This window comes from Conger conger, chromosome 5 (genome assembly GCF_963514075.1).
Source record: "Conger conger chromosome 5, fConCon1.1, whole genome shotgun sequence".
Lineage (NCBI taxonomy): Eukaryota > Metazoa > Chordata > Actinopteri > Anguilliformes > Congridae > Conger > Conger conger.
The window spans coordinates 21,899,000-21,910,471 of record NC_083764.1 but is presented as its reverse complement, the minus strand read 5'-3'; the positions used below and the strand labels follow the sequence as shown (position 1 = coordinate 21,910,471).

The 11,472-nt window shown below is 41.5% G+C and overlaps 1 protein-coding gene across 1 annotated transcript; it reads right to left on the bottom strand.

The window, feature by feature from the left end:
* Positions 1 to 1,169: 1,169 nt before the first annotated feature.
* LOC133129524 (activator of 90 kDa heat shock protein ATPase homolog 1-like) lies at positions 1,170 to 7,777 on the bottom strand. Its single transcript, XM_061243683.1, has 9 exons — positions 7,121 to 7,777; positions 5,874 to 6,064; positions 5,391 to 5,473; positions 5,142 to 5,259; positions 4,501 to 4,595; positions 3,306 to 3,431; positions 2,804 to 2,905; positions 2,655 to 2,706; positions 1,170 to 1,986 (listed from the first exon to the last, which is right to left on the bottom strand). The coding sequence occupies exons 1-9, from the start codon at positions 7,198 to 7,200 to the stop codon at positions 1,814 to 1,816; spliced, it is 1,020 nt and encodes a 339-aa protein (XP_061099667.1). The 5' UTR covers positions 7,201 to 7,777; the 3' UTR covers positions 1,170 to 1,813.
* Between the last annotated feature and the right edge of the window lie 3,695 nt (positions 7,778 to 11,472).

Genomic DNA, 11,472 nt, shown 5'->3' with positions numbered 1-11,472 from the left:
AGCAAGGCGTGCACAGCCACCTGGCGGGCACCGTGGTGGATTCATTAGGACTATTTACTGACGCCTAAAAAATGAAAGGTCTCTCAGTAAAATAGTAATTATGGATTTAAAATAATACATTTCGATTAAGAACAACGAGAGGAAAAATCCATAAAATAAAAAATCACAACAAAACAACATGACATGTAAAACAATTAAAGATAAAGATGTAAAAATTAAAATGATACTTTTAGAAATAAAGTTAAAAGCTCGATTTAATTTTTAGTTAAGTCTCTCTAACAACCGTTTTCCACATACCCACTGACGTTTTCGTCGACTGACGGACGTTTTACAAAGATGAGGTTCAGTGTGGCAGGGTGTTCCACAGCCTGGGGGCATAATTCCAGGCTACTTCGCCTTTAACGCTGTTGTATTGATACTAACAAGCCAGCATCAGAAGACCTGAGGGCTTGTGCACGTGGTGTAAGGAATGAGGGAATCTGTGACATAAAGCATCTAGTAGCCTTAATATCTTAAGAGTAAAGGGAGTTTTTTTGGTTTTTTTTAAAGGTTAACAGAAACCTTGAAATGTAAATCCACACAATATAGCATTTTGAATATCTGGACACCACATTTGCATGCCCGTTTTAAGTGACAATGGGGATACCGTATTATGTAGACTCACATAAAGTTTTAGATCAAGCACTTACTGTCAGATATTGCTTTATACTTACTGTTGGAATATACAAATGCGATTCAAATTAAGGGTCTTTGATTACTTGGAGAAACATTTGTCTTGGAATTGAGTAGAGGGAGTAAATACCACTTAAAAGATCTCCAAGGCTTCAAAGTAAATTGTTCATTCAGTGCTCACAATGAACTGGCACAAAGAACACTGGCGTGTTGACCGCTCTTGTTCTGGGGCAGGAGTTGGCATCCCGGGTCCTGGAGAGCCACAGAGTGTGCTGGCTATTGTTTGTTACTCAGCACTTAACTGATCTTTGAAAGCAGCGGCATAATTAACTTGCACTACCTAGTTTCTTGTGTCTGAACTGGCTGCTTATTTTAAGGTGAAAACAAAAATCAGCACATCCTGCAGCTCTCTAAGACCCAGACTGCAGACCCCGGTTCTGGGTGCACACGCATATAGGACCCACTGACCCCACTGAGATGACATGAAACACAAGCAGTTCCATAAAAATTGCATTTATTTATATTATCGTCTAAATCTATAGAAAGAACAAACCAAAAAATACAGCCCAATTAGCAAATTGAATTACCTTCTAACTGAAAAGTACTTTTATTTCTACCGATTTGACTTTACCAATCCATCGCACTTCAATCTCTCTTCTTCCAGACAGAGCTGCAAAATCCAGATTCAGAAAGTAAAAGTCCGCCCCAGTATTTCGTGCCAATCACCTTGATTTGCTAATTAGCACAATTCTGGAGCAGGAGGCAGAATTAATCGGTGAAACCAGCTGGCTGAGTTTATGGATGTAAGAAACGCATGGTAGGACTTTTACCATCTGACCCCTGGACTTTCCACCACTGCTTCCAGGACACATGTTAAGGAGCCCCAGAGCAAGCACGGGCTCAGAACCACTTTGTCATAATGCTGCCTTCCATCCATCAAGGCACCATTCAGTCATGCTCACTAAAACAGCTAGTGCTTGCAGAATCCAGTATCTGCACCAGAAATGAAAGCATTGACACACACAAATAAAAGACAGGTGACGATAATTTCTTTTTTTTTTTTTTCTCCCCGTGTCTTATGGTTTCAAGTTCAGAGGTCAGAGGTCAGGGATAAGTGCTAAGATGACATAGCCGGTTGTCTTCAGAAGAGCCGCGCCCCGTAGCCAAAAGTCTGTTTGATGGCCTCGAAGTAGTAACGCTGCCAGCCCTGCTTCGTTCTCTCTTCCTCGTTCACCGGAACGCCTTTACACTCTGCCCTGAGCTCGGTCTCTCCGCCCCGGTCCGAGAACTTCAGGGAGATCGTAGCATAGTGCTCTGGGGAGAAGAAGGAGGGGGGGTTATAACGAGGAAATTGAGCCAGTTATAAGATTATTTGACATGGTGGACATGTGCATCAACTGCACTAGTAGTCTAGACATGAAGAACAGAGGCATTAAAGACAATGGTGTTACAGTGTTTACTTTTTTTTTTTTTTATAGGAAGCTTTTTCCTCATAGGGATTTTGTTTTCTGCCAAAAATAAGGTCTGTGGTAAGCTGAAGAGAGTTCACGTTTTGTTCAACAAGTTTAATTGCATCCATTAACTTCTCAAAAGTGAATTTTGAAGCTGGTGAAGAAAGTAAGTAGCTAACAAGTTGCTATCTTGAAACTAATGGTAATGCCGACTGCAAGCAGGCTAGCATGAAACCTGAATGGTGGCTGGCGGATTTGTTCTAGTTTCAATGTAGCAAATTGTTAGCAACTTATTTCCTTAACACACAACGGCTTCGTAATTCACGGTTGAAATATTGACGGATGAAACTCTTAAGCAAAAAAAAAAAACATTGGAAAGCTGCTGAGGTTCAAAAAGTTGCTTACTGTAGCACTCAAAAAGGAACCACTATAAAAGAAGGTAGAAAGGTATTTATTTATTTTTGATAATTTAGTTTATGCAATAGATGGTGACGACAAATAAATTACCAGATACGCAGGTAAGTAACCTACCACACGGCCAGGTCTTAAACCTCCACTTCATCACAATTTTCTCATCAGGAACCTGAAAAAATTTAAAGCAAACGTAATGACTCAAATTTCTTTTCTTTGTTCCCCTAGATCTGAAAATGTACAACAAACATGGCCTGCAGATGTCTTACCAGCTCCAGGAACTCTCCAGAAACATTCCCGTCCATCAGCCGAAATTTGCCGCCCCTGTCTGCGTCCACCACAGCTGGCCCATGGGAGAATGCCTGCACCATCTACACAACCAAAGACCACAGATTTATTCAAAGTAAAATGGCATGACTGCCATTGCAGAGATTTTACCGATGACCCACGGCCAGCAACGACTGGGACCAGGAAAGGTATGTGGTTCAAGTCCCGGTGTAGCCACTATTAGATCCGTGCAGAAGTTTGGCCTTTGAACAAGGCCCTTAACCCTGCATCCCCTGCAGAGCAGATTGTCCCCTGCTTAGTCTAATCAACTGCAAGTCACATTGTATAAAAGTGTCAGCTAAATAACTAATTATACAAATTCACCCTGCCGTTGGCATGTAATTGGCGAGTCAACACTTAAAACCAATCATACTGATGTGTAATGATGACACAATCTGTCCAATGCATGGTAAAGCACACGTTCTTCCCACCTGGTCAACTTACCTCCTGGTTGAGGAAGACTCTGTAGAGCTCCTCTGGTGAGGTCATAAAAGTGTCCTTCAGGCTGAACTTGCAGGTCGGGATCTTCACCCCAGTGCTGGGTGCAGGGGCAGAGCTCCCACTCTCAATCTGTGTGCAAGGAGAGATGGCACTCGTCCTGTCCATCATTATGACCAAACACACGCCCTTTGTGCGTGTGCTTCAAACCTGGGCACTATGGCGAGCATGTACCATTCCTTTGAGGTGGACACTGGGGAAATCTTCCAGCCCATGTTGTAATGGATTTGTATTTATGTTATTGTATTTAATTCACAGAATGCATGTGTCCACGAAGTAGACAAATGTAGCCATTTTACAGTGCTAATGTCAGATGATTCTTTATGCTTTAACCGGAGGAAACTGTACATCTAAACCTCTAAATGCATTTGGCACCTGGCATTTAATAACTGATATTATTTATCATAAAACTTCACAAATGACCAGTACTTCATTGCTTGGTGGCTTGGAGAATTTAACCCTGAATCTTCCTGCAGACGAATATCAAAATCTAAATATTGAATATCTACACACATCACAACATGCACCTTTAGAAGTTTGAAAGCATGGAAAACAGGGAAATGGCATGTTGAAAACAATGGTGTCTGAGGACTCCAAAGCAAAATTCTCAACACACCCAACCAAATCCCCAGCATACGTGTTTAGACTAGTCTCAAATTCAGTGTAAGAGAAACATTCGAAAGGTTAGAATCACCTATCCCGGATTTCACAACCATCTTGCCTGACATTCATCTACTGAGGCGCCCTCTCTAAACTAATGCGTTAAGCCCAGTTTCCGCCAAACAGCCAACAGCCGAGACAAGACGAAACAAGACTAGAGAAATCTCGGAACGTCCGCAAGTATGGACTAGGCAGTCCACACCAAAGCGCTGAGTAAATGAACAACTTCTTCAGTGAGCTGTAACGTTAATCACCAAACTCCAGGCTTAAGACTTGACACGCTCAGTTTTCAAAATGCCGAAAGTCGTTCTAAAACTGGACAGATCACACCGATACAACTTTCTTCCTCACGTCTCGTCTGTTTTGTGGAGACTGGGGCTTTATTCATTTTGATACCCCGTTAAATATCAAAATTAACATTAACAGTCAGCAAGTGCCTTAGATCTGGCTCCTTCGTCCAAGGTAAAAGGACATTACCTACCCGTGTTTTATCCACTTTGGCCTTGGACTGCGACTCTTCCTGGGGCTGCTTGGTCAAGCCATTGGCTGTAGGCAGGATCATCCCTTGAGTAAATTCTGCACCAAAAAAATACTTTTTTTTAAACCTCAAGCCAATGTCAAAATAAGATACTGAAAACATTATGGAACAGAATGTCTTAGAGGTGTAAATGAAACAAAATTTGGTGCCACAATTTCACATTTGCATTTGGCAATGGTGACCATTTCATTTTGATCGCGGTACAATATTCTTGGTCGTTTTCAATCTTTCTCGGAGTCCAACAGAGACACTGTATAATTAAATGAGAAAGAGCTTTGTATCATTACCTGCTCAGAAAGTTCACTGACACATCAAATCATGATTAATAATACAATAATAATAACAACCAAGTAATACAATGGCTCTGTGTCTGTAAACACTCTTATCGTGTTCATTCGGGGAGAGCACCAAGCAATTTATGCTAGTTTACACTAGCTTCCCGTCTAACAATTTATAAGCAAAGTCTCCAGTATCCTTCCTACCACACTCTTGTTTGTTCCAGATTGAAACAACGCCGTTGGCCAGTATTAATCTTCAAGCTATAAATTAGCATGGTGCTAGGAAACCGACAAAATGGAGCTTACCAGTTTTCAGGTGGCCGAGGTAGCCCCCCAGTGCGGATCTGACGGCTTGGACCCCTTCTTTCCTCATGAGGGCCAGCAGTGGAGTGTCCGGCTCATCTTTACTAAGCGACGCACTGATCTGTTGGGGATGACCAATGACCAATGCATGTCACCAGCACTCTCATCTAAACAAAAACGCTGCAAAAAAGGATCACCCACCCCCCCCCCCCCCCCACCCCCCCTTTGAATCAATTTTCATAATACACTTACATCAAGGTCATCCATGTCATTTTCATCCGAGAGATTGGGAATCTCCACGTTCCCTTTGTACTTGATTCCCGTTTTTGATGTTCCTGTGGGAAAGAGGGAGATTTCATCATTCTGCTGCTCACACACTGTAGATTTATATACACCTTAGCCCAGACCCCCCATCTTTCCTGCAAGACTTTATACTTCCTGTTGTTTGCAACACTATCCCTGATGAGGTTTTAATTTCAAGTTTGCACACCTGAATCTAATAATTAGCAGGTCAATAAGATCTCGATTGAAAACCTATACCAGCTAACCTGCTAACTGACACCCTCCCTCCCTGAGAAACTATGACCAAGCAGTCAGTACTAGCACGGTCAGGATCACAAATCTGCATTTTCATTACTCATCTCCAAAAGGGCTCACATGGGATTAATCGATCAAAAGGCTTAAAGCAAAGTGATTTTCCTGTTTCTTTTTAAATGCAGATTTCAGACAGCATACCGGTCCACGTGGCCTTGATGTTCCACTCATAGAAGAAGATGAGCTTCCCTTTGCGGTTGTTGATGGACGCCTCTCCCTCGAGCTTGTCAACCTCCGTCACCTCGCAGACGCCCTCCCCCCCCTCAACGCGCACCCCCAGGAGCAGCTCCTTCAGCTTGTCCGACGACCAGTTTGTCGCGTCCCGCTCTGTCCTGAGGGGGGGTAAAAAGAACAGCTACAGTGAGCAAGCAGATAGGGGACAGTACCGAGCAATTTATGACTTTCAGATGACACTAGGAGAGCCTTTACATTAGATACAAGGAGAAAAGCATTGAGAAGCCCATGAGAATATGCCTATTGCAGCGTCACTTTTGTCTCTGTTGCACATATATTCCTCATTATGTAGCCTGATGGCATGGAGAATGTTATTTCCCCCGGTAGTTAAAGGCATGCTGTCATGAATCAAAAATAACCCTCGTGTGCAAGTCAAGCTGCTGCCCTGCCGAAGGTCTTGAAATAGACTCGCGAATCAAATTGGTCGATGCGGTGTAAAAGGCAAAATACTGATGCGCTATTATTTTATTATTAAAACCCATAATCTGTTACACTACATTTTATTTCCAACTTTAGATATTATTAGCCACCTCTAATTTACAACATCCACTTTGACCTCGGTTTGAGTGACAAGGCCAAATGCATGCACAACTACTTCACAAATTGTGCTTCCATGCAAACTTGTCTAACAAGTGCTCAGTTACAACTTTTCCATTCATGTGGACTGTGGCCTTGAACATACAAATAAATATGTGTTACAAAACAAATAAAAGAGCTTATCTACGTGAGAAAGATCACTTACCGTTGTTTGGTCAGTAGCTAGGCATCTACAATTAAGCTACTAGTAAGGTCATTTTCCGGTGATCTTGGTCAAATATTGTGACAAGCAATTCAAGATCTTCGCAATTATAACGCAATAAACTAAACTAGGAAGCGTTATGAAAGTAACAAAGAAAGATAAAGCACATTGCGGGCGTCAGTCAATTGTTACTAGACTAACGTCAGCTACATGTTTTACGTTCATTTGTACTTTTCAGATCTCACCGCGGTCGAACGGAAAGCCATAATGGTGCGAGCAAGTAACAAGACGCGGGGATTCTAGGGTAACTTAACTTGGCTACACCTGGCTGGATAACGTAGTACTATTTAGGTATAGTTAACGTTCGACCAATAATCTTAAATATTTCGACAATTCCGACCGTCTTCATCCTTACCAGTGCCAGTTGTTGACGTTGGTTGCATCGGCTCTCTCCTCTACAATCCATCGTGGATCCCCTTCACCCCACTTGGCCATGATTGATGGCGGTGGTAGCTATCCCTAGTTCGAACAGAAGACTAGATAACCGTAGCTACTTAAGGAGCACAGGATGTGTAACTAAGTATGTACGATTAATAGATAGGTTAGCTAAGTTAGACTGAGCTGGCAACAATAACACAAATGGCCCGTAGCTAGCTACAAATATCCAATGGAACTATTCGTTGGGATCTTTAGCAGGTTAGCGAGCTATTATGAAATGGCTAATTATAACGTTGGTTAGATAGCGTTAGCGTTAACAAAGTCGTTTAAATATCAGGCAACATACAACACGTATAATCGTTCAGTTCCTTGCTAACTGAAAACGCTAAGTACGCTTTTTCCGCAGTGCGTCTAGTCAGATCAGATGGCTTGTCTCACGTTAGTACAAGATAGCTAGCTACTTTTCTAGAATACTCGAGTGGAATCCTGAAGCTGGTCCGAGAACACGCCGTAGAATATACTGGAAACGGAACTGAGCTGAGTGTTACATTGAAATGTTTCCTTCCTGTCAAAACCGAGAGTTTGCCATTCTCTGAAAAGCTCGCAAATGGCAGTGGTTGGTTACTCGAGGTATTGCAGTTTTGCCAACCTCTGGTGCCAAAAAACACATTTCCCCATTCAAAACTACTAATTTACCCAGGCCAAAATGTATTATTGTGAACCATACTCTTGAACTCAATTTTTTTTCAAACTGAATCATTTAATCCTTTTTCTTGAAATTTGATATCAAACGTCGGAATTTTGATATCTGTTTTCGAAAATGTGATATCAGTCTTTAGAATCTTCATATCAAATTTCGGGTTTCTGGTGAGGAAAGATTTTTTATAGCTAGCAATTATGTAGGCTAGTTGGTTAGCTATCAGCTAGTGAGTCAGTATAGTACTAGCAAGCATCAGTAATCAGGACACCCTACCAAACCAAACCCATAGAATGATGCATTTGCCACAAAAAAAAGAACAGTTCGCAAAGCATGACTACTGTTAAATGTGTTGGGTCGTTGCGTAAAAGAACACATATTTAATGCTAATGCAAACCACCTAGCTCAGCTAGCTAGCTAATTAATTAGGTAATTAACTAGGTAAACAATCTTCTGACATGTTCGTAAGCGCTCAGAATATCCCCACACTCAACTGCCAACAGGAGAATTAACTACTACATACAACATCAGGAGGTAAGAGCAGTCGTCTGGCAGTTGGCGGGTTGCCGGTTTGATCCCACACTGGGTGTGTGTAAGTGTCCCTTAGCAAGACACCTCACCCCCAAAAAGCTTCTGACGAGCTGGTTGGTGCCTTGCATATCAGCCAATCACCGCTAGTGTGTGAGCGTGTATATGAGCGGGTGAATGAGAAGCAATAATTGTATAGCGCTTTGGATAAAGCCACTATATAAATACCAACCGTTTTCTAATTAAGCAGAATAGCAGACTTATATAGCTAAGCAATAATAATTATGTGTCCTAGCTACACCAACAGTAAGTGTGAATAAACAAAATACTGATGTCAGCACTTTGATATCAAGTTCGGGAAATATGTTATCAAGTTTGAGAAAGTTGATATCAAGTTTTATTAAATTTGATATCAAGTTTGGGAATTTTTTAGCCAGCGACACCTGCGATTTTAAAAACATCTGTCTCACACTGGCAAAATGGCGCCAACTGAGGCAGTGCTGGGAATTCACGTCGGTTGATGTTCTGAAACAGGACGAGTACACTGATAGGGGGCGTTCTTGTCCAGTCAGGTCTCTGTCTTGCCAGGTTCAAAGCGGTCTTGAGCAGAGGTTTGTTGTTCAGAACATTCAGCAGGAGGAGAACATTTTTGTTGTTAATCAACTTTACCTTGACAACATCAAGTATAAGATCAACAACATCTTCTCACTTGATGTGATTGAGGAGGACATCCCAATTTTTTAAGGTTGTGAAGATAGTCCGCTTCAGACTTGGCTTTTGTTCTCACTTCTGCTAACTCCTTCCCTATACAACCACCATCTGCAAGCCTTTGAGGTCCAATATCAAGAGGCAATTGGTTGTCACCAAACCTGAAGAAAAGCATTATCATCCTATAGATCTCTACAGCCTTGATGACATGTCTGCCATAGACCTTCACTATGTTTATAAAAGGTAGGGTACATGAAGTTAAAATGTTAGATCACCACACAAGAAACCAGAATTGAAAATCGCCACTGTTACTAAGTAAAATTCCTTGCCAAATTGAATATAAGAAGCAACATAGTTCATGCAGAGTACGTAAAATAAATAACTCTTCTCATCCCTTATTACTGTGTTTTGTACTTGGGGCGACATTGCCGGTTCAATCTCACCCTGGGTTTGTTGAATTGTCCCTGAGCAACCCCCAATTACTCCTTGCATGGCAGCCAATCACCATTGGTGTGTTTGTGAATGCGCTTTGGATAAAGGCGCTATATAAATGCAGGCATTTTCTTAGCCCTGTTTTTTTGTGTTTGACATTTATTGTCAGAAATACATATCCACCAGCCAAAAAAATCTTCCATAAATCCATCATCTTCAGCAACAACAGCCTGGCCAACTGTTTACACACTTCCAGCCTTCAGTCCTTAAATTGAGGGAGGCATTGGTGAAGAAAGACAATGGATTCTACAAAAAAGATAAATCCAACCTACGAACGGGTTTGATTAGTCTTCTCTTTGATCACCCCAGCACACCTGGTAAGTGTATTATTAAGCTGCAGTACATCAGTGCATTACCTTGGTTACTGTCACCTGTGATATGATTTATTGTACAATACTAAGTTGAGAGTTGTATTGCTTTATTGTAAAGATATTTAATAGAATTTACGCAGATGTTGTTTCTTATTAGTGAGCTTTAATTTTCCTTGGTCCCAATTTAGGTGTCCGAGCCACAAAATGTACAGCAATGTGATGGGTGCTCTGGTAACAAGATACATGTCCCTCGGAGATGGAAGCCATTCTGGTTTTGTAAGTAAAACTAGTATCTACTTGCTCTTTTTTTATTGCCCGTCAACCAGTTTGTCCCATTTCACTTATTGCATCGACACCTTTTTCATTCCATTACCAATGAAACCTTGTTGGTATGTTTGAAAAATAAATTCAAGAAGGAGAAGAGGCCCCTTGTCCATATGGAGAAAGTGAAGGAGATGAAGCAAAAGTATGGGATCCAGAAGCGTCCATCAACTTCTGAGGATAATGCAACACTTACTAAAAGGAGACTACCGGTTAGATTAATTAATAATTTTTGGCACAATATTATGTTTTTGTGACAACTGAAAAGGCTCAGCTCAGTGCAGAGTCAGTGGAGGACATTGGGGAAGATGAACAAAGTATAGAAGAGCACATGAAGGCCACGAGAGCCGAAATAAACAAGAGCAAGCTGAACATAAATCAAGTCATGGATGCGGCAAACTCTCCATGCCAGCACGTTCTTAACAGTCCATCGTCTGGTAAGCAATGCAGAAATACATATTTTTAATTTCTACAATGAATATTCATTTCTTCAATTCTTACAGGGTGTGATTTGCATCAGTTCGCACTGTAAATTGAGTCGTAGGCTATATGTCCTGAGAGAGCGGCAGCCTAATTCTCGCATAAAGCACAGTAAAATAAATCACATCTGAGTGCCCAGCTAATGTTACCTAGCAACGTATTGTTTTGCTCGGAGCAGCTTAAATTGGAACCAGTGGTTGTCAGATTGAGGCTTTTCCAAAAGTGGCTGTCCCAAAAAGTCAGTTTTCTATCAATTGTCCAAACCGTACTGGTACAACATGGGCACACACAAACAAAAAGACATTGGGGAGCTTTTTGATTTTCTCTGTCTGAGAGTGACCTGTTTATTGAACTGTTTTGAAAAAACTAATTTGATTCATTCTAGAGGACCGTTTGACACCCAAAGTGGTACTACACGCGTTAGCAGCGTCACATGCAACGGGTCAATAAAATGATCCAAAGTATTGTTTTTGTTTCAGTTGCTGTACAAAATTGAGTTGCGGTTCGGACAAGATGTGGATGCCAATCTCACTGGGTTCCTCCACAGTAGTGTGGGGAGGATCGTGGACTGCGCGCTTCATTGACCGCTGCAATTGGAGTGGCTAACCCACTGAAAGCCAAAGGTAATAGCATTTTTAGGCTAATACTACCATTTGGAATTAATTCAAATTCCTGTTTCAAGTTGTGTTTGCACATTTCGAATGGGATGCTATGTCATGTATTATTTCAGATTTGCTGAGCAATGGCAGGGTCCTACTACTGCTGGGCCTCATGAAAGAGAACAGTAAACTG